Source organism: Protopterus annectens, chromosome 6.part0, assembly GCF_019279795.1.
Source record: "Protopterus annectens isolate FY-2018-M chromosome 6.part0, PAN1.0, whole genome shotgun sequence".
In the NCBI taxonomy this organism is placed as follows: domain Eukaryota; kingdom Metazoa; phylum Chordata; order Ceratodontiformes; family Protopteridae; genus Protopterus; species Protopterus annectens.
In genome coordinates, this window is record NC_056737.1 from 1,583,016,595 (window position 1) to 1,583,040,534 (window position 23,940).

The 23,940-nt window shown below is 43.6% G+C and overlaps 1 protein-coding gene across 1 annotated transcript in view; it reads left to right on the forward strand.

Annotated features, from left to right (window-relative positions):
* UBR7 (ubiquitin protein ligase E3 component n-recognin 7) overlaps positions 1 to 23,940 on the forward strand; it is a 410,797-nt gene that overhangs the window by 272,374 nt on the left and 114,483 nt on the right. Inside the window, exon 5 of the mRNA XM_044073691.1 lies at positions 21,138 to 21,394. Within this exon, the coding sequence (XP_043929626.1) occupies positions 21,138 to 21,394 (257 nt within the window). The remainder of the gene's footprint in view (positions 1 to 21,137; positions 21,395 to 23,940) is intronic.

Below are 23,940 nucleotides of genomic sequence, written 5' to 3' on the forward strand. Positions count from 1 at the left end.
GGAGAGGAGATTAAGTTTAGAAAATGCATGACTTGAGAGAGAGTGCATTTTCCTAGTATCTTTGATAAAGGCGATAGTATGGCAATGGGGTGGTTAGAGAAATCGTAAGAGGTTCCTCACTTATGAAGGGGAATGATATAGGAGACTTTCCACAGGCGAGGGATATATGATTCCTGTATAGAGTGGTTGATAAGGATTGAGACTGGGTAGGCTATGGAGTTGGCCACCATTTTTAGGAAATGTGCTGGTAGCCCATCTGCTGCAAGAGTAGTGGGTTTCACTTTTAAGAGGTGTGTGTTTATTGTAGAGGTTGTGATAGGTGAGGGGGTAAGGGGAGCAGAGTTGTTAGGGGCTGTAGGCATGGGTGTGTAGCTATTTTTGGCTAGTTGAGTGGATAGTGAGTTAATGGATTCAGTGAAATGTTGGTTGAATTTTGAGACTATATCGGTAGTTGGGTTTGTGGAGGTTGAGGTGGGAGTGGGTGTGGTGGTTTTTCCTGGTTTTAGTAGGGAGTTAATTGCATGCCAGAACTTTTGGGGGTTGTTGGAGTATTTGCTTTGGATATTTAGGTAGTAGTTTTGTTCATCAAGCTTAGTTTGCTGTTTAGCCTGGTTTCTAAGGTGTTGATAATTTTGTTTAGAAATACTAGTGTTGTCTGTCTTCCAGGTTTTCCATGCCTTATCTCTGGATTTTAATAGAGCTGTAGTGGACTTTAGTAAGCCAAAGAGCTGAGTGGAGTTTAGCTCTAATAGTTCTTATGGGGGCTTTTTGGTCAAGGACCTTAGTGAAAGCAGTATTAAAATAGTTCACTGCTAGGTCCAAGTTCAGAGTGTGTAGTGGTTCCCAGTTACATTTTTTTAATGCAGTGTTGAGATCTGGAGGGTTAACCTTGCAATCATTTCTGACTTGTCTAAAGACTGTAGGTTTGGGTATGTTAGTACGTTTGGGTATGTTAGTACGTCTGCGTAGGAGGAATGTTGGGAGGTCGTCACTAAGGCTGTCTGGTAGACAATCTGTCTGGTAGACAATCTGTCTGGTAGACAATCTGTCTGGTAGACAATCTGTCTGGTAGACAAACACAAAAATCCAGGCAGAGTGGCAAACCCAACTAGTCCAAGTGCAGTGACCTGGTAGCCAAAAAATGAAAGTAGAGCGAAGATAATCCAAGTTAAGATCTTTATTCACATCAAATGGATAAAACCATATAACAAGCGCTTTCGCTCAGCTTAATGCTGAGCTTCAAGTTAATTTTAAAGAAGCCAAATGGCCACATTAAATAGTCATTTCTAAATCACTAAATTGCTTAATTAGTTAAGCATTGCAATTCAATATAACAATTGAATGATGCAATTAAAGGAGAATGCAATTAAAAAACATCTCCAAGCCAAGGGTGTCGCTGAAAAGTAGTATATTAAAAACTTGAATTAATGAAACAGTGCCACAACCAAAAACAGGGTTAAATAAAGGAATGTCACTACAATAAAAATAGGATTACATTAAAGAACATTGAAAATGTTTAAGAATGTTACACTGAGAATTTGTTAGTTTAAGAAAATATAAATATATTCTTGTATTATTAAAAAGTAATTACAATAATAAATATCTAAAAAACAGTTAAAAATGTATATATTTACAATGTGTGATGACACTGTCTAAAACCCAGAAACCTCACAAGCGTGCCATTTTGTTTTTAAGAATGCTGATGATATTAATGTCATTCATGCCTGGGGGGGGGGGGGGTCTATTGGCGTTCAGCCTTAGTTGCCAGAGAAGTTCTCTGTATTCCAAGGCTGTCTCCCAGTCACCCCCTCTGGCATCTGGCACCACTTGTTCTAAAACTAAAACCTCAATTCATAGTTAAAAACAAGTTAAAAACAAAATGGCACGCTTGTGAGGTTTCTGGGTTTTAGACCCGGTCTGGTAGACACCCTGTCTGGTAGACACCCTGTCTGGTAGACACCCTGTCTGGTAGTTTTGTTCTGGGTAGTTCAAAAATGTCCAATCTAATATAGATTTTTTAGGACTTCTTATTCTAGAACCTACTACAGTAGATAAGTTGAGAGAATCCATATAGGTTGATGTAGTTAGTGGGGGTTTTTGGAGTTGCAGGCTAGCCAATCAGTGTTTAGGCCTCCTAGTAGAATAGTCTCTTGTGGGAGGTTGTCTTTTACCCATTGCAGAATCTCCTCAATTATAGGAGAGAGATTGCTTGGAGGGATATATGCACAGAGAATATTGATACTCCTTTTATTGTTTAGTTGTAGCATAGAACCTATGATTTCAGCAGTATTGAATTTCGGTAGAGGAGTTTAAGGGTTGTATAGTGTATTTTTATAGATAATTGCAGCACCCCCTCCCTTCTTTCCTATTCTATCTAGTCTAATGTTATATCCTGGAGGGAAAATTTCTTCATTTTGTGTGCAGGGTTTTAGCCAGGTCTGTGTTATGGTCAGTATGTCAGGGGAGTAGTGGGTTATGAATGTGTGTGAGTGAGTGAATTTATTTGATATACTGTGAGAATTAAGGTCAATGATAATGATGAGTAGGTCTGTTGTGTGTTTGGGGGTATAATGTTGGTTGGTCCTGGATTTGGGTGAATGTCTCCAGAGGTAAGGAGGTATTTCTTTAATAATATATAATGTTTGATTGCTTGTAGTATATCTGTGTAGCCTGTTTGATATTTTTCTAGTGAGAGTTATTAAACAGTACTTGTTGTGTATGAGTACTGTTTTGCTGTTATCAAATAGAGAGGGGGATATAGGGAAGCTTATGTGTTTTTTTTTGTAGGTGTGAAGGGTTGTGTTGTATGGTAGGTGGTTTGGGGTAGTGGCCTGTATGTGTGTAAGGATGTGGTGTAGGTTAGGGCTGTGAGGATTAGTGAGAGGCATGTAAGGAAGGAGAGCATGGTTGTGTCATATTGTGTTTGGTTGATAATGGTGTTGATTGGATGAGAGGTGGATAGGTGTGGGATTGGGAGGAATGAAGATGATTGGCTGTGGAGTGGTTAGGTGATATGAGGTTAGAATAAATTTAGTGGTAGTGGGGGTGGGTGGAGTGAGCCGAGCAGAGCGGGGCCCCAAACAGACTCAGAGGCTGCAGAGCCAATCTATTATGGTTTTCCAGAGTTTTTTCCAAAGGTAAGGTATTACAAGGGACAGATAGGCTGATTCCCAAGATAAAACCTTGGCTTTATAAGTTATACAGTACCCTTTGGCTTAGTTAAGAATACTTTGGAAATTGTCTCATGTTTGTTTGCCAGCACTGCGGACCCTCCTAGCGGTGTTTTGCAAGGTTAAACTGCAGACTGTACCAGTATTCAGAATTCAAGAGTTATTAACCTTGTTTCCTTGCAGGTAAGACACACTGAACAGTTGTACTGATAGGTTGTTTGCAGTTTGAAGTCCCCTAACGTGGCAAGCCTTTCAGTGTGTGTGTGTGTGTGTGTGGGGGGGGGGGGGGGGGGGGCAGGCTGGTTTGGTTGGACCAAAGAGTTTACGGTCCTTAGGAAGGAGATATAGGAGAGATTAGGGCATGGAAAAAGGACATTTGTTTTACATTACCTCAGCAGTTAATGCAGTTAATAACTGCTACATGCACTTTCCACTAGTTAATGAACCTTAAGCCAGCTAAAAAGCATGTATAGAGGCTACAAAACTGTTAATTTGTCCTTTACAGTACTTAGAAATTAAAGTAGCTGGATATGAGAGTCCCTTACAGTATAAGCCTTTTAAACACGTTATTGCACTTAACAGTTGGTAATAGTTTCTAAAATAGCTTAGAATATAACAGCTAGGTAGCTTATTACAGTGGGTTTATTTAAAGCATTTAGCTTTAACAGTCCTCTTGCATGTAACAGTTAATTTACATTTGGAACAGTTAATTCACTTTGTTGCAGCTAGAGAGGCTTCCACTCACTCCATGATGTCAGTAACTGTCCAGAATGAGAACTGTATCTGATTTTATTCTGATAATGTAGGCACCAAAAATCTTGTCTGTGTATTAACCTCTTTTTTTATTGAAGCTTTGTGGATCATGGCCTCTACATTTAAAGCTGTACACTGTTTTGTTTGTTTCAGCAAAGTATGTTAAATTTAAAGAAAAAACTATTGATTTGTTTTTAGCTATAGAGCTGCAATTTGCATTGTGGGCTTCAAATTGCATAAGTCATATGATATACTGGCTAAATTCTCAACATGAGATGGTCTTTGCAAATAAAACTTAAAACACATATTCGGGTTCATTGCAAATGATAAAAAATGGGATTTTTTCTACATTGTGATTCAGTTTTTGCATCACATCCTTCGTTGCAATTATCTGACATCACATGCTATCTCCTTATTCGGAGACGTTCACAGATGCAAAGCACATTGCAACAGCATTGCTACTCCGTCTTAACTGCTGTGATTATATGGCTGAAGAACATGGAAGTTATGCTAAGAGCAGGTTAGAGGCTTGTTGCATTACAGTTGCAGCATTGTAGTGTTGTATATTACGTGGGAGGTTGTGCTTTAACTGATAAGAGGAAAAATAATTTTATTATTCAAGGATTATACAATGACCCTGTAAGACTTCTATGTGAAAGGCTAAGCAGAAATCTTTTAAATAGTGGTAAAATGTAATTGTCACTAAAAAAGATCTGTTTAGTTAAGCAAAATAGGCTGGCAAGCTTACAAATTTTAAAATCAGTGGCAAATTTGTAGAACAAAGATATCTAAACCAAACTAGTTTTGCTATGCAAGTGTATATAAAATAATAACATTTAATAAATGTACATTGTCCACTCTTTTAAAGCATCACTGTTGAACATATTGCAGTTCTGTACATGTAGGCACTGGAACATTCAAAAAAACGTGCACATGAGGAATGTTGCCCAGACATTTCCACAAGGTCATTCTGACAGATTACAAGACAAGTATTAAACTGCAGTGGAATTATTTTAAGACTTGCCCATTTCTGATGATATTTATTAAATGGTCTCACTCTTCAATTTCAAAGGTTATGGGGAAATCAAGTAATGGCCATAATTTCCATAGTCATAATGCAGACTCGTTTAAGCATATGTGATGTATCAAAATTTATTCTAAAGAAAGAGACTTTTGTATATATTTTATCTCTTTTTAGCTCTTAGAAATGCACGTTAATACAGTACAATAGCACCTTAAATTAGCTGGACTAACACTTTGAAAACAGTTTAAGCACTAGAAATGCACTTTAATACAGTATATAATGCACTCTAAATTAGCTGGACTAACACTTTGTAGCAGCCTGAAGCACTAGAAATGCACTTTAATACAGTATAAATGGACCTGACATTAGCTCAAATAGGCTAAATTGTTGGATGCATCCTTGCACAAAGACAACTTATTTGGCACTAAGGCAGAGGAGGTCTTAAAAAAGATGAAAGAAAAAGCTAAATCTATGTAGACAGTTAAGGATTTCTTACAGGTCTAGCCAGCCAGGTTCAGCAGGCATTGCCCCTCCAAGCACTGGTCCTTTCCTGCTCCCACCAGGTCAGTTCAGCCCAGACCCCATGGAAGCAGACCCCCCCCCCCCCAGACAGCAGCCACAAGGAATGCAAAGATCAAAACAGTGGAATTTCTCCACTTCAAAAACAGGGTGTTCTAGTCTACCTCTCATGGTAAGAACTCACAATGACTCTCCTCCCCCACCCCCTTCCTCTGCCCACCTTCACTTACCCCTAGGAGGAAAACTGTCCTTTCACGCAAGCACCTGGGTCACCATTACCAGCGACCACTGGGTCCTCAACATAGTGTCCCAGGGATACAAAGTTTCTTTCAACACTTTTCCAACTCCAAAAGGGTTCCCAGATCTACCCCCAAACCAGTGAGCAGACTCGCATAAACAAGTCCTTTCCCTTCTCTCTGAGGGCAATAGAGCACATTCCTGTAGAACAAAAAGGCCAATGTTTCTACTTTAGACTTTTTCTAGTACCCAGAAAAGAGGGCACCTGGTCCCCCATCCTCTATCTGTCCATTTTAAACAGCTTCCTGGTGATACCAAAATTCAAAATGCTCACCCTCCAGCAACTGCTACCCATGCTCTCCAAGGATGCTTGGCTAGCCACTCTAGACCTAAAAGAAGCCTACCTCCACATTCCTGTCAGGGAATCATGCAGGCAATATCTGCATTTCAGGGCAGGCTCTCTGCCCTTTCAGTTCATTGCACTTCCCTTTGGCTTATCTACTGCTTCCAGAGTTTTCACAAAATGTCTGGCTCTGGCCATTGCCTTTTGCAGACAAAGGAATATCCAAATTTACCCATACTTAGACTGCCTGATTCATTCAAACCGGAAAAGCTGCTCAAGCACCTGGCCTTTGAGTCACTACTGACCTTCCTAGGGTACACAATCAATGAAAAGAAATCCAAGCAAGTACCTACCCAATGGATTATATTTCTGGGAACAAGCCTGGACACAGCATCCCATATGGCATTCCTTACTCCTGAGAAGCAAACGTAGCTGACAGCCTACTTCTCTCAACTAGCCACCAGACCCCAGTTATCTGCAAGGAAAATCCTGCAAGCTCTGGGTTTCATGACATCTTGTATTCTACTCATTCCATATGCCAGACTGCATATGAGGAAACTTCAGTGGTACCTAAAAAGCCTTTGGCATCAACACTCTCAAGACCTGGAAACTCTTATACCCATGATACCTCGCCTCAGAAAAGATTTTCTTTGGTGGGCAGCAGCATGCTCCCACAACAATGGACTACCTTTCTCACCCCCCTGCCACCCAGACCCTCACCACAGACTATGCCTGGGTGCACACCTGGATGGCAGATGCATACAGGGCCAGTGGAGCCCACAGCAAATCCATCTGCACATCAGCCAAAAAGAGATGTTAGCTGTCCAGCACACATTGACCGCTTTCAGGCCCCTTCTCTCCCCAGGGGCTCTCCTGATCAAAACAGACAACACCACTGTGATGTGGTGTATCAACAAGCAGGGAGGGACTCACTGCTACACTCTATGCAGGCTGGCCATGACCCTTTGGCACACAGCGTCTGCCATGCAACTCCACCTGTTAGCACAATTCCTACCAGGTTCTCTAAACTCTCTGGCAGACCACTTAAGCAGAAATCTTCTGGATCCACACGAGTGGCAACTAGACAAAAGAACCTTCACCCTGATATCTCGGAAATGGGGCACCCTGAAGGCCAACCTCTTTGCCTCCCACACCAACCATCAGCTCAGCAAGTTCTGCACCTGGGAGCATCATTGCATGGCTTGGAAAGTGGATGGCCCTGTCCTTCCCCTGGGTCAGTCTATCGGTCTATGCCTTTCCTCCCCAGGGTACTGCTCAAAATTAGGGAGGAAACTCCAAGGACATTTCTTATTGCTCCAGACTGGCCTAGCCAGCACTGGTATCCACTGCTGTGCAGCCTGTCCCCACTGCCACCATGGCATCTCACTCAGACCCCAGCCCTCCTGACCCAGAGGGAAGGAGAATTTGTGCATCCCCAACTGCAGACCCTCAGTTTGGCAGCTTGGCTTATTCCACAACCACCGATCAATCTGCCTACCTGAGTAAACTGTTCCTAGATGTTATACGTGAGGCCAGACGCCCTAGCACTAGAAAGTCTTATGCTGACAAATTGAAAAGGGTCTGCACCTGGATTCAGTCTAAGGGAGCCAATACGGCACAGCCCCCCCCCCCCATCCTGGATTACTTAGCTGACCTGTTACACAGTGGTCTTTCTTTTTTTTCTATTAAAATTTATGCCTTTGCTATCTCTTCTCATTTCCCCACTGAGCAGCCCCTTTTCTTCACACCCTCTGATCAAATTCCTAAGAGGGGCTAGCAACTTGAGGCCACCCACAAGAGCACCTACCCCAGCTTAGAACCTTAACCTTGTGTTGGAAAATCTTGCCCTGCCCCCCTTCGAACCAGCATCTTCAGCAGAGTTAAAATTTTCCTCCTGGAAGACATCTTTCCTTCTGGCCATCACTTCAGCCAGAAGGGTCTCCAAGCTACAAGCACTCATGGCTGTGGAGCCCTTCATCATCTTCTATGCTGACAGGGTTTCCCTCAGGACTAACCCATCCTTCATGCCCAAAGTGTTGTCCAGTGTAGCTCTCAACCAATCCATTCATTTGCCCACCTTTTTACCTAACCCACAGAACAAGGGGGAAAGGATCAATCACTTTCTAGATGTGTACAGACAGCTCGTGTTTTATCTAGACAGGACTAAATCCTTCAGAAAGTCTGATCAATTGCTGGTTAGTTTTGCAGCAGGGGCAGAGGGCAAAGCCCATCTCCAAACAAACCATTTCCAAATGGGATAGCACATTGCATCCATTTCTGTTACAAGAAACTCTGAAAGCCTCCTCTGAAAGCCTCCCCCTAAAGGGGTCAGGACTCGCTCCACAAGAGCAGTCTCCACCTCTGCAGCTTTCCTCAGAGGAGTCCCCACCAGGGTCATCCTTGAGGCTGCCAGTTGGACATCTGTTCACACTTTCACCAAACATTACCACCTGCCTATCTTCTCCAAATCCAGGGCAGGGTTTGCCACTGCAGTCTTGCAGGGCATCCTGGCCAGCCCCTAGTCTTCTTGACTGCCTCCACCCTTTTCATCAGCTTTGGGAATCAACCCAAATGTGATGACTGCAACAGTGAAACCCGAACATAGTACAGTTGTGTACACTTACCATAAATGTAGATGTCAGTGTATTCACTGTTGCAGTCCTGGCGTCCCTCTCTCCATCCCCCTCTTCTTTCTTCTCTCTCCTTACAAGGGACATTTTAGTATTTACTTTCTACTGGTGGGATTCTTCCACTAGAACCTGGCTCCCACTTGAGGACTCCTGACAGGGCAAGAAGAACTGATGTAATGGCATCGGCTGCCTTGCTTTATACTACTGACGACCTGACGTCAGCCCTGAAGCGACAGCAACCGATGCAGAAATACTAAATCTATAGTATTCTGGCCGGCTGAGGGCTACCCTGGCAGGGATAACCCAAATGTGATGACTGCAACAGTGAATACACTAACATCTACATTTATAGTAAGTGTACACAACTGTACTTTCTCGTAACCAGGACCTGGTAATGTCAAACACTCTGATGGTTCTCTTATTTGTGTGAGTTGCTGAAATCTGGCCAGTGTACTGCTGTGTTACGGTACACCTTTCAGCCATCTCTGCTTGCTTACCTGTAGATTCCCCCTGTTTTATCTAGGCGACAGGTAAAAAAAAAAAAAAAAAACATTTCTTAAGTGTCTTCCTACTAAAACTTTTTAGAAAAGCTATTCCAAGTGCTTGGGACCACAACTTTATGATTTGAAAAAATTACTGTACCTACCTTCAAGCCAGCAGCTTCTGCTTCTCTCAAACACTGCACTTGGTAAACATTTCTTTTGTTATCCTTTACTTCCACTAGATGAGTTTCCAGACTGCAAGCCCTTATTGGCATCCACTGCCCTCCCTCATTTTTCATAAGGACAGGGTCTCCTTGAGGGCCAGTCTACCATCCTTCATGCCCATAATGGTCAAAGAACTGTCTCTTAATCAGGCCACACATCTTCCCACTTTCTTCCCTAATCCACAAAGAGGAGAAAGGATCCTTCAGTGTCCTTATCACTGTTACCTTACTAAAGGGATATTCTGCCAAGGGTAGCCGTACATCCAGCCAGTATACCAAAGCCTTAGGCTCGTCCTAGTGCTGTACAACAGATGTATGCCCTCCATTCAGAATATAAGGTACAAAAGTGATATACGAGTGCCTAATCCTCTGAACCTTGCCACCAATCCAAAAGTTACCTTTCTAGATTCAATCTGTGAAGTTGTTGCTTTGTTTCAGCTATTGAGCCTATGGCAGATAAGTACCCTGTTGGAGATTTTTTTTGTTCTTTATTTTGTTTGTGAGTGTAGAAGGCAGAATCTCCATAAAGATAAACATGACTAGTGCCTTTTCTGTTTGGGTGCAGACCACAGTCAGTCAGTGTGCTGTTTGTCTTTTGTACCCATGACCCTTCGTAGCAGTTTGTCCTCCCCTTTCCAAGAGATAACCAGCATCTGAAGTTGCTAGCTGAGAGAACTATGGCTTTTGAATCCTTCTGCCTAGATGTTGAGCCACCTCTTAATCCCAAAAAGATACATTTAGAGACTTCAGCTGACCAGCCTCTACCAGACATAGTCTGATTGGGTGAAGAACCAGAGGACTGTCTGGTTCCAGTGCCAGCTCCCTGTCACAACCCAGTAGGAGGTTGATAGGTTTGGTTACGTGCACGTCTGCTGAGGCTGAGCATACATCTGCTATAGATGAGAAGGGGAAGATTTTGCTGATTATTTTGAAAGGACCTATGGGGATTCTGCAAGTGCTTGTTGGGAAAGAAGTTCCTGGATCCCTCATTGAAGTCTGGCAGGACTGTAAACCACCCAAGCTTGAGGCAGAAGTTGCTCTCAAGAAAAAGCAGAAGTACAGTCATGTAGCTCTTGTGGCCAAGGCTCCCTATAAATAGTGGCAGGATTTCACTCAGGGTCTTTTCAAGGCTCCATAATACCAAAAGAAACAAAAAACTGGAACCTCGAAGTGAATAAAACAGTAGGTGGTTCAGTCGATGCAGTCAGCAAAAAATTAACGCTCCACACAGTAAAACAATGCGTTTTCGTCCGAGCACCTTCCAGACTTCAGATAAAAAAGTGGCAGTTACAACCCGATGTTCTTCGTGTTTCACTGCTGCAGTCATTACACTTGGGGTTATCCTGCAGTCAGGCGGTCCCGCACTCGGCCAGAGTTCCAAAGTCTTGGTCCGGTGTCTGTTGCTGTCGCCTCCTCCCTGACGTCAGTGCATCAGGGGTATATAAGAAGCAGCCAACGCCATTTTCTTCATTCTTTCTTGCCACCCGGTGCCCGAAGCAAAAGCAGTTCGCAAGTGCCGGTCGGCAGACTCCTGAGATATCAAATTCGATTTTCAGAACCGAAGTACCCCGTTGGGGAAACATTTTCTTGCCTCAGACCGATGTCGGTAAAAGTTAATAATTGTATTTCTTCTGGGAAGCAAATACATCATAAGGATTTTCATTCTTACTGTATTCCATGCCTAGGCCCAGATCACGACGTCACTAGTTGCCGGTTTTCTGCTAGATTTATCAAACGCACTATTAAACGTTGGTTTGATTTTGCTCGCCATTACTTTGGCTGAAGGTTTAATTATGCCATGCTGTCGGAACAACCGACTACTGGAATTCACAAAAAAACGCAAAGACAAAGATGAGGGCAGGCATCCGAGGCCCAAAACTGACAAAGCCTCTTCTAGGCCAGTCGCCGGTTCTCAGTGAGGCGCTTTCGCAGCCCCTGACTCCCGCTACCTCAGAGCCGCAGGCCGCGACCGACTCCCATGTGGAGTTGCCTAGGCCTCTGGATACTCGAGGTATTGGGCCTACGGAGACTAACCCTTCAGATGGGTCTGGAGCCACTGAGCAGGCATCGGCTTCTGAGGGTGTTTTCAGACTTTCACAACTTACCATTGCATCTGCAGCCAAGTCTAAAACTTCATTAAAGACAAAGAAACAAGTACAGCATTCACCTGGACAGGCCTCCATGCCTAAAAAGCAGATGCTCAAAATGGCGGAAGACTTACTCTGATCAGGGGTTCCCATCCCCCTCCTGAAAAAAGGCCTAGGCAGGATACAGGCTATGATTCCTCTGGCCAGGTTTCAATATATTCTGATTCCTCTTCAGACCAGGGATACTCCTCACCCCCCCCTATGAGGACTCTGATGCTGAAGAATCAATTCCGTCAGCCTCTCCTCCTGAGGATTACTCTTTTGGGGAAGCTTTACATACCAGAGGGAACATTTCCATTGGGAGGGCCAGGATTACTCAGAATCCAAGAAAAGGCTCAGAGACTTTCTTTTATTGCCTCCGCACAGGCCCCTTGCTATTCCGCCAGTGTTGGATATTGTGGACGATGTGTTCTCTGAATCCAGTTCTAGAGCATTAGACAGATGGGGGAAGAAAGTTTACACTTCTGCAACTTTGGCATTGAGGGCTTTAAACTGCCAGTTTCACATGCTTAAATATCAACAATATTTACTGTCTCAGTTAAAACAGAAAATGAGTACAAGTGCAGAACAACCTGACTTTAAGGAAATGCAGGATTTATTGCATGCAGCTGAGCAAGTGGGAAAGCATACTTTGCAATGTGGTTTTGATTCATTAGAAGCTTCTTGTAGAGCAGCAGTTACAGGATCTGTGATTCGAAGGCATGCTTTGTTACAGGAACAAAGCTTACTAGATCATGTTAAGGCAAAATTATTGGATGCTCCTTTACAGCAAGATATTTTATTTGGTGTTAAGGCAGAAGAGGTACTAAAGAAAATGGAGGATAAGGCAAAATCTATGGAAACAGCAAAGGATTTCTTACAGGTACAGCCACCACGATTTAGCAGGAATTGGCCTACTAAAAGTTGGTCCTTTCCAGTGTCAGACAGGCCACAAAGGCAGATACAGACGCCCAAGAGGCAGATCTCGGCCCCAAGGCTCTTGCAGACCACGACAGTGGGGTGCTTCGACCCCAAAAGGAGGTGAAGACTAGTCACAACCTTACAGGAAACCGTCCCAGTGACTTCCCCCTGCCAATGCCAAACTCTTCCCTTTTGGCAGCGCCCTTAGGGGGGAAACTAGCACTTTTTTCACAAAACTGGCAAGCAATCATCCAAGACAAATGGGTGCTGAATATTGTGTCTCAAGGCTACAGGTTCCACTTTCACACTTTACCAAGGCTAAAAGGAATGCCAGACCTGCCACAAAATCAATCGGCAGAGGCACAAAACCAAATTACAGCCCTCATGGACATGAGACCTATTCAAAAAGTACCACAGCAAGAACAAGGTCAAGGATTTTACTCGACTCTTCCTGGTCCCCAGAAAGGACAAAGCCTGGATACCCATACTAGACCTTTCCACTCTAAATACTTACCTGGATGTTCCGAAATTCAAAATGTTGACACTACAGCAGCTCCTTCCCATGTTGGGCAAGAAAGCTTTGCTGGTTACTTTGGACCTCAGAGGCATACCTGCATGTCCCTGTCAGACAAAATTGCAACAGATACCTCAGATTCATAGCTGGTTCAATGCACTACCAATTCTCTGCACTGCCCTTTGGCTTATCTACTGCACCCAGGGTCTTCACAAAATGCCTGGCACCAGTAATTGCATTTTGCAGACAAAAAGTAATTCAAATATATCCATACCTGGACGACTGCCTGATTCAAGCGGAGACCAAGGACATTCTTCTAAAGCATCTGGCATTTGTAAAAAAGTTGTTAAGTTGCCTAGGGTACACAGTAAACGAAAAGAAGTCAAAACTAGTGCCCTCACAAGAGATAATATTCCTGGGTGCCAGCTTAAATGCAATGGCCCAGATGGCTTATCTCACGCCAGACAAACAAGGACAACTGACTCAGTATTTTCAATTGATGGCAACAAAGTCCCAACTCCCTGCAAGAAAACTCTTGCAGGCCTTGGGATTCATGGCATCCTGCATAGTACTAATTCCATATGCCAGATTGCATATGAGGAAATTACAATGGTACCTAAAAAGTGTTTGGACACAACACTCACAGCTTGGAAACAGTAATGCCACTAATTCCCTGCCTACAACAGGAGTTTCGATGGTGGGCACAGGCATGTCGCCTCAACAAGGGTCAGCCTTTCACTCTTCCCACAGCCAGGCAGACTTTAACAACAGATGCTTCAGATTACGCCTGGGGAGCACACATGGCAGAAAAATGTATTCAGGGCAAATGGAACACAGACCAAATGCATCTTCACATCAATCAAAAAGAGATGTTGGCTGTAAAAAATGCCCCAACAGCTTTCAAGGACCTTCTACATCCAGGACAATTACTGTTAGACAACACCACAGTAATGTGGTACATAAACAAGCAAGGGGGCACTCATTCTTACCCCCTATGCAGACAAGCCATGACCTTGTGGAACACTGCTCTAACTTATCAAGTTCATCTGCAAACACAATTCCTGCTAGGAAAGAAAAATACTCTGGCAGACGACTTAAGCAGAAACATCATGGATCCTCATGATAATGCAAAAATGGGGGTACCCAGACATAGATCTCTTTGCCTCCCCACTGAATTGCCAACTAAATTCTGCACAAGGACTTGTACACAAGCATGGAAAGTGGATGCTCTTTCGTTCAGCTGGAAAAGCCTAAACGTTTATGCCCTCTCACCTCTGCCTGTCCTTTCAAAGGTACTCCTAAAAGCCAGACAAGAAAAACCACAGATAATTCTGATTGCTCCAGGCTGGCCACGCCAGCATTGGTACCCAATCTTAAAGAACTTAGCTCAAGGCCCACCTTGGATTTTGCCTCAAATTACCTTCTGACTCAGCAAAACAATCCAATCATGCACAGTCAGCTCAAAACCTTATCCCTGGCTGCATGGCAGATTCATTAGCCAAACAGACAACACCTCTCTCAAGCTGTTATGGATGTCATTTTGGAGGCCAGGAGGCCTAGCACCAGGAAATCTTATTCAGAAAAATGGAAGGGATTCTGTGCCTGGAACCAGGCTCAAAGCCTTGACCCTCTTGTCCCTAACATTCCTCAGATACTACAATACTTGACTGAGATGCTGGACATAGGACTATCCTTCTCATCCATTAAGATCCACGCTTCTGCCATCTCGGCTCATTACAACACAGATCCTCCTATTTTCTCTCATCCATTGCTAAAGCAGTACCTCAGAGGGGCTAAAAACATTAGACCGCCACGGAGAGCACCAACACCTACTTGGGACCTCAATTTTGTCTTGGAAAAACTCACTTTGCCTCCTTTTGAGCCAGCCAATTCAGCAGAATTAAAATATATATCATGGAAAACTGCTCTGCTACTGGCAATAACCTCAGCACGAAGAGTCTCAGAACTATAGGCACTAATGGCAGTGGAGCCTTTCATCATCTTCCACCAAGACAGGGTTTCCTTAAGAACAAACCCTTCATTTATGCCTAAGGGTGGTATCCAGTGTGGCTCTTAACCAAACTATTCACTTGCCAACTTTGTCCAACTTTTTATCCAAATCCCCAGAATAAAGGGGAAGACAATTTTACATTCCTTGGACATACACAGGCAATTACGCTTCTACTTGGACAAAACAAAAGCTTTCAGAAAAACTGAACAATTGTTTGTATCTTATGCTGCAAGATCACAGGGAAAGGCCATTTCAAAGCAGACCATTTCAAAGTGGATAGGACACTGTATCCGGTTCTGCTACACACAGCATGGGAAACCTGTACCATCTAACATTAGACCACATTCCACCAGGGCACCTGCAACTTCTACTGCCTACCTTAGAGGAGTACCTATCAAAGACATTTTGGAAGCTGCAACTTTGGAGTTCAGTGCACACCTTTACCAAGCATCATCACTTGTCTCTTTACTCTAGATCCAGAGCTGGCTTTGCCACTGCAGTGCTGCAAGGCCTCATAGCCGCACCAAATCCTCTATAGAACCAGCCACCCTGGCTCAGCTTTGGGATTCAACCCGAGTATAATGACTGCAGCAGTGAAACATGATGAACATAGTACAGTTTTGTACCTACCATAAATGTAGATGTTAGAGTGTCTTCACTGCTGCAGTCCTGGTTACCCACCCACCATCCCTTCTTTCTTAGCTGGGTGTATCTATAACTTTCTACACTATACTACCTGTGTGGTGTATTTGCTGGTTACTGAAGGTTTTGTTTATACCTTATTGTATGTTTTGTAAGCAATATGTATTGCCTATCTTTTTTGGGGGCATCTGACATCTGGGGCAAGAAAAACTGAAGAAAATGGCATCGGCTGCTTCTTGTATACCCCTGACGCACTGACGTCCGGGAGGAGGTGACAGCAACCGATGCCTGACCAAGACTTTGGAACTCTGGCCGACTTGCGGGACCGCCTGACGGCAGGATAGCCCAAGTGTAATGACTGCAGCAGTGAAGACACTTGAACATCTACATTTATGGTAGGTACAAAACTGTACTTTATATACCTTGTCTTCTTCTTTCGGCTGTTCCCGTTAGGGGTCGCCATAGCGGAGCATCTCTTTCCATTTCTTCCTGTCCTCTGCATCATGCTCTTTCACACCAACCGCCTGCATGTCCTCTCTCACCACATCCATAAACCTTATCTTAGGCCTTCCTCTTTTCCTCTTACCTGGCAGCTCCATCCTTGGCATCTTTTTTCCAATATACCCAGCATCCCTCCTCAGCACATGCCCAACCAATGCAATCTCGCCTCTCTTGCTTTGTCTCCAAACTGTCCAACCTGAGCTGACCCTCTAATATACTGATTCCTAATCCTGTCCATACTAGTCCCACCCAAACATCTTTAACTCTGCCACATCCAGCTCTGACTCCTGCCTTTTTGTCAATGCCACCATCTCCAACCCATATAACATAGATGGTCTCGCTACCCTCTTGTAGACCTTCCCTTTCACTCTTACTGGTACCCGTCTGTCGCAAATCACTCCTGACACTCTTCTCCACCCATTCCACCCTGCCTGTACTCTCTTCTTCACCTCTCTTCCACACTCACCATTACTCTGAATTGTTGATCCCAAGTACTTAAACTCAGCACCTTTACCAACTCTGCTCCCTGCATCCTCACCATTCCTCTACCCTCCCTCTCATTTACACACATATATTCTGTTTTAGCCCTGCTGACCTTCATTCCTCTCCTCTCTAAAGCATCTCTCCATAGTCTCCTCAACCTGGTCCCTACTCTCACTACATAACACAATGTCATCTGCAAACATCATAGACCACGGGGCCTCCTGTCTGATCTCATCTGTCAACCTGTCCATCATCACTGCAAATAAGAAAGGGCCCAGAGCTGATCCTTGATGTAATCCCACCTCCACCTTAAACGTATCTGTCACTCCCACCGCAGTCCTCACCAATGTCACACTACCCTTGTAGAAATCCTGTACCACTCTTACATACTTGTCTGCCACTCCCGACTTCCTCATACAATACCACAACTCCTCTCTAGGCACCCTGTCATATGCTTTCTCTAAGTCCACAAAGACGCAATGCAACTCCTTCTGACCTTCTCTGTATTTCTCCAACAACACTCTCAGAGCAAACATTGCATCTATAGTGCTCTTTCCTGGCATTAAACCATACTGTTGATCACTAATCATCACCTCCCTTCTTAACCTAGCTTCCACTACTCTTTCCCATAACTTCAAGCTGTGACTGATCAGTTTTATCCCTCTGTAGTTACTGCAGCTCTGCACATCACCCTTATTCTTAAAGATAGGTACCAAAACACTTTTTCTCCACTCCTCAGGCATCCTCTGACTTTCCAAAATTTCATTAAACAATCTGGTTAAAAATTCCACTGCCATTTCTCCTAAGCACCTCCATGCTTCCACTGGTATGTCATCTAGGCCAACAGCCTTTCCATTCTTCATCCTCTTCATAGCTGTCTTTACTTTCTCCTTGCTAATCTGTTTCACTTCCTGATTCACTAACTCCACATCATCCAACCGTCCATCTCTCTCATTCTCTTCGTTCATCACCCCTTCAATGTACTCTTTCCATGTAGTCAACACACTCTCCTCGCTTGTGAGCCCTTCAAAGTACTCTTTCCATGTAGTCAACACACTCTCCTCGCTTGAGTACGTTTCCCTCACTATCCTTTATCACCCTAATGCTGCACATCTTTCCTAGCTCTGTCCCTCTGTCTAGCCAATCGGTACAGGTCCTTTCTCCCTCTTTAGTGTCCAATCTCTCATACAACTCTCCATATGCCTTATTCTTGGCCTTCGCCACCTCTCTTTGCCATGAGCCTCATCTCCTTATACTCATGTCTACTTTCTTCATCTCTTTGTCAATCCCACTTCTTCGCCAGCCTCTTCCTCTGTATACTCTCCTGTAGTTCCTCATTCCACCACCAGGTCTCCTTGTCCTCCTTCCTCTGTCCAGATGTCACACCAAGCACCTTTCTAGCAGTCTCCCTTACTAGCTCTGCTGTAGTTACCCAGCTGTTCGATAACTCTTCACTGCCTCCCATTGCCTGTCTTAATTCTTCTCTGAACTCCACCTCACAATCGCCCTTTAACTTCCACCATTTAATCCTTGGCACTGTTTCACACACCTCCTATTCTTGGTCACCGTCATCCTACAGACCACCATTCTATGCTGCTTAACTACACTTTCCCCTGTCACCACTTTATAGTCTCCAATCTCCTTCAGACTGGCCCTCCTACATAGGATATAATCCACCTGTGTGCATCTTCCTCTACTCTTGTATGTCACCCTATGCTCCTCCCTCTTCTTAAAATACATATTCACCACAGCCATGTCCATCCTTTTCGCAAAATCAGCAATCATCTGACCTTCTGCATTCCTCTCCTTAACACCATACCTACCCAAAACTTCCTCATTCCCTCTGTCCACTTCACCAACATGCCCATTGAAGTCCGCTGCAATTACTAGACTCTCACCCTTGGGTACGCTCACCACCACTTCATCCAACTCGCTCCAAAATTTTTCTTTCTCATCCATCGCACACCCAACTTGTGGAGCATATGCACTAACATTCATCATTACACCATCATAAACATCACTCTATCAGACACTCTCTTCACCTCCAAAACACTTTTGGCATACTGTTACTTTAGGATAACCCCTACCCCATTTCTCCTGCCATCCACACCATGATAGAACAATTTGAACCCACCTCCTATACACCTGGCCTTACTTCCTTCCATCTGGTCTCTTGCACGCACAATATATCAACCTTCCTTCTCTCCATCATATCAGCTAGTTCTCTCCCTATACCAGTCATACTGCCAACATTCAAAGTTCCTACCCTCACTACTACACTCCTAACCTTCCTCCTCTCTTCCTGCCTTCAGGCATGCCTTCCCCCTCCTCTTCTCCTTCAGTCAACAGTAGCCCAATTTCCGCCAGCACCCTGTTGGCTAACGGTACTGGTGGCGGTCGTGGTTAACCCGGGCCTCGACCGATCAGGTATGGAAATATGAAATGTTCTCCACATAAGTCATTTGGTAAAGGTTTTACGCCGGATGCCCTTCCCGATGCAACATTCCCCATTTATCCGGGCTTGGGACCGGCACAAAGAAATGCACTGGCTTGTGCAGCGCCCAGTGGCTGGGTTAACCCATTATATACCTTGTAAAACAATTAAATAACAAGTGTTAATCGTAATAAAAAATTTTTATGCAATAAAAATATATAAATAGCATGTATAAATCCCACTGTTGTACATATAAAAAATAACTGTTTGCAAATACAATAAAATAGTTTTTATTACAATTTGTTTTAAGAGTGTTTGTCCAAGTTTGTAAATGAAATGTCTTTAAACCAATCCATTCATTTATTTGTTTAACAACATTTTTGCTAACCCCGAATGCAAGGAAGAAAGAATCCTTCATTTCTTAAATGTTCACTGCAGCGAAGATTCTGTTTGAACAAAACTGTGTACCCTTCAGGAAATCTGATAACTATTTGTATCCTGTTAAGATAAGGTGAGTTTCCTGTATCAAAACAATCTTCAGATAGATTTTTCATGATAGATTTTTCTTACTGTATCTTTTTGTTATACTTTTCATGAAAAATCCCTCCAAAGCCAGGTCCGCTCTCATTCTGCTAAAGCTGCTGCCTCCTGTCATACCTTTTTTGAAGGTCTAGACACAAGAATTGTTTTAGAACCAACCACTTTATTGTCCATTCACAGCTTCACTAAACATTACAAGATAGATTTGGCTTCTAGGGCTAGAACTGGTTTTGTCAGATCCATTCTTCAGGTTGTTTTGGACTTCAGTTTTGCATCTCAGATTCTGTTCTCCTCCCAGTCAGTATAAAAACGGAGTCTTCCTACTAGTGAGAGTGGTCAAATGAAGGACATCTTCCTGTTTAAGAAGTTAACCATAACAGTAGCTGTCTGAATAGATCACTGTTCCAACATATGCCCCCTCCCAGCTGCCCCCCTTTTTCTTTTACCTTGACCTACCCTGTCCACTCTGCACTGCTGACTTGAGTGCTGTTCCTACTTTTGTTTAGCCTCTGTCTTCTCTTTTTTGGGCAGGAAAGCTGCAAGAAACCCTTAAATACTAGCATGCACTCTCATGCATAAGTCTTAGATTGGACATATAGAGTGAGAGTAAGATGCCCAAGCTTTGGTAAACTGGGTGGATATATGGGATCCTTGGCAGGATACTTCCCACTGATGAGCAGTATTGCAACAGTGATCTATTCGGGCACATACTGTTATGGTATGTTTTTGCACAACTCTGTTTCCATTGTGGCCCACCATTCTTGGAGGTGTTACATTGCTGTTGTGTTTTTGCAAAAGGACTGATGTCCACATGGGGCCAATTCCATTGGATAAGGAGTTTACTGCAGTAATGAGTTCTATTCAGGCACTCAGTTACTGTGTGCATCTTCGCAAGCTAGTTTCATCTGTGATCAGGTGCACAACGATTGAGCAGTATAAAGTATGTCTGTCACCTTCTTAGGTGCATTAACATTGTATCCCTCAGTCACTGTGAGTTACTGCAGTTTAGAGACTTGGTAGGCATCAGAGTACAGTGATGGTGTCTCAGAATGCCCAGAGTGGCTTGTTGAAACTAATGAAATCCAGCATGTACTCTAATAGACCTTTGAATCTTAAGGCAGGAGTGTATAATTTGTTGATAAATGCATCATTTTACCTGTGGAATGGGGGTTTGCTTTCTAGCCAAATTCTATATGAATGCATGAGTTATACTGTGCGCATTTAATGGGAAGGTGCTCTGGAAATTTTGAACTGTTTAGCTAGTCCCTTGTACTTCATTAGTAGTAGTGAAGGAAAATGCAAGGATCTACTTATGGCTGTGATTTTCAGATCTTTTTTGTGGGCTTCCGGTAGTGGTGAACTAGAGTGCTCATGTAGTCATCCTTGTGTTATCAAAATGTTTTAACAAAATGAAAAAAAAAAATCAGGTGCTTTGTAGTTAGAAGTTTGCACAAAACTGTCTGCTTGAAGTTATTGAAAAGTGGGGGTGGGGCTGAGACTAATGTCAACATTATAGTCCTGTGGCATCTCTGGAGAAGGGCAGCGTTGCTTGCAAATTGTGCATGAACATTTTGTTTACTTAGTTCCTACAGTAACCAAAGTAACGCCTCTTGAAGATTCTCTGACAGACGATGTGGATGTGGGAGATAATGAGCCTGGAAAAAATATCAAACAGGAAAATAGTGCAAGTCCTGGACAGAGCTCACACGAGACAAAGTCTGCAGTACCAATTACAAGTATCAAGACTGATGGTACTACATTTAAAGAGAAAGAAGGAAACGGTGATATAAAAGGAGAACCCTGTACAAGTACAACTTCATGTTTGCAGAGTCAGCCACAGGTAAACTGTCATTTTTATGCAATGCTCATAAATTAGCTTATTTTTGTCGTCTTCTCAAGATGATGGGAGGCACTGAATAAACAGTTACTGTAATTTGTGACCCATTATTTGTTGAACTTTTATGTAGACAACTGTTCTAGAATTGCCACCGTAGGCTGTCCTTATCTGAAAATGTGTTATAGTGATAGTCTGTGTATATAGTAGATTTTACTTTTGAGAAGGATTCATCTTGTATAACTTGAGCCATTGTATTGCTCATTGGTGTTTTTTTCCCCAGCAATGACCAACCTGTACTGATATTCCATTCTCGCATCTTTAAGGGGTAGTCTTCCAAGAGTCCTTTTCTTTTTTAAGTAGAGCACAACTGAAAGTACCTAGTTTTGAGGATGCTTTGCTCTATTTACTTTGAACTCCAGTGCAATTATTTGTTATTGTAATTGTTGTTCATCTATGTTCTGTTTAACAGCTTTCTCATTTCTCTTGCAACCAAGGCCTCATGTGGACATGATTGTCCTACAAAGTGCTGCTATAGGATGCAAAGTGTTCCTTGCGAATACAGCCTGTGTTTGTTCTGTTGATGCTTCCATGTCTGTCCTGGTGGTTGGTAGCAGGAAATGAATGTTCAACATCTGCAAATATTTTTCAGACAGGAGTGCAGTGTATTAAAATCCGCAGTTTTGAGCTTAATTAAAAAAAAATCTGCAGTCTAATTTTCATCCATAGGCAAGTGTAGCTAAATTGAAGGTGGTATGAAGATGAGTCGAAGTGCAGTGAACCAGCTTGCAAACAATTTTAATATAACCGTAACTGATGGTGGTTAAGTATTGCAAAATGTAAATAAAAAGGAATCGGTTCCGGCTAATTCTAGCAGTGGAGTTGGGAGGTGAAAGTGTCCATGAAACAAGAGTCTTTTGGCAGATGTTATACTGGCAGCCAGTGTTGGGTGCAAGTCATAACCACTTTTGGCACTGTGTGACATTTGTCTTTGTCACCTGACATTTTATGTATTGTGTGACTTCTATTTTCAGTGAAGACTTTTAGGGCAATGAATAATGTGATGGATTGTGTTAAGTTCCTTAAGGTTCCTCCAAAGATTTTAGTGCATTTGTTCGCTCAGAGCCTCTGCAAAGTATGTTGATGTTATGTGATCCTATCTCGCCTACATTCTGACTGATGGGTTCGGAGCCGATCCCTCGGCTCCGACTCGGCACGCTTATGCCAAAGAGCGAAGTCTCTTATTGGCTGAGCTTACTATATCCCAGGATGCACCACTACCAGTCCCCCAGATCTCGTTTGCCGCTTTCCTGCTTGAAGCGTGGTCTCGATCTGGGTGAGCTGAGTAGTTATTGTAACTAACTTTTTCTGTCAGTTTTTTGCTGTTTTTTGTCTCAAAAGCTGTTTTAATGGCTAACGCTCTCATTGTGTGTGTTTGGATTGTTGAAGGCTTGTTGTGTGATTGGGTTGAGTTTGGTTTTTCCCTTCATCTAGGGCCTTCCCGGTCAGTCAACCCTTCTAAAACCTTACAGGGTTTTCAAAGTTCCCTGTCATTTGCGCTCTTAAGCTATATCTGTAAGCCTATTTTTAGGTTTGTCAATCAGTAAGTCAGTAATTGTATTTTTTCCTGTCAAAGTTACTGAAATTGTCTACCATAATGTCTCAGACTCCTAGGCCTTCGGGCTTTAAAAAATGTACAAAATGCAGTTTCAAAATGTCTATCACAGACGATCACTCGCTCTGTGTGTATTGTTTGGGTGCAAAACACTTACAGGAGTCAGGCAGCGTATGTTACGCTTTTTCCTCAAGGGTCCTCCAGGAGAGGAAAAATAAATTGATTCTTAAGGGGTTAATTAAACCTTCCTTTGAAGAAGCCTTGGCATCCTCTCCTTCTCGGTTAAAGAAAAAGGCGTCGGTTCCGACCAGTCCGTCGGATCCGACCGCCAAGAGACATAGGCAGGCCTCTCCTTCGGCTCCAAGGACTTGAGGCGATTGGTGAACGGTCTGCCTCGATGCCACCAGTCTCGACTCCTCTGGCTTGGGCCGATGGCTGGGGCATCGAGGCAGTCACCTTCGTCGGCTCCACTGGTCTCGGGCCGACAAGGGTCCGCTCAGACACTTCCTCCTGCGCCGAAGTCCACCTCGGCACCGATGGAATCTGGTGTGTGTATTCCTTGGCCGATAGTCATAGAGTCACCTCGGGCGGTCCCCTAGTCCCTTGGGGCCGTTGGAGAGGCAGTCTCGAACCCGTTCTGTTTCCTCTCGGTCTTGAGGATGTCAGATTCTGATATAGACAGGGTGCTCCAAAGACTGTTCCAGTCCCCAGTCTTCCAAAATTTGTTTCGGTTCCGACCCAGTTGGCTTGAGCCGATGACCTAGCCCACCCATTGCCATTCCTCCTCCGACTGCTTGGCTCCGTCGGAGCAGGTGCTGTTGGGCAGTGGAGATCTTAGGGTCGGCTCCGACCCTTACTCCAACCAGACGCCGGGTCCGGGTTTGGTCTGGACTTCTTCGGCTGGACCGGGGTGATGTTTGGGACCTATGCTTTTCGG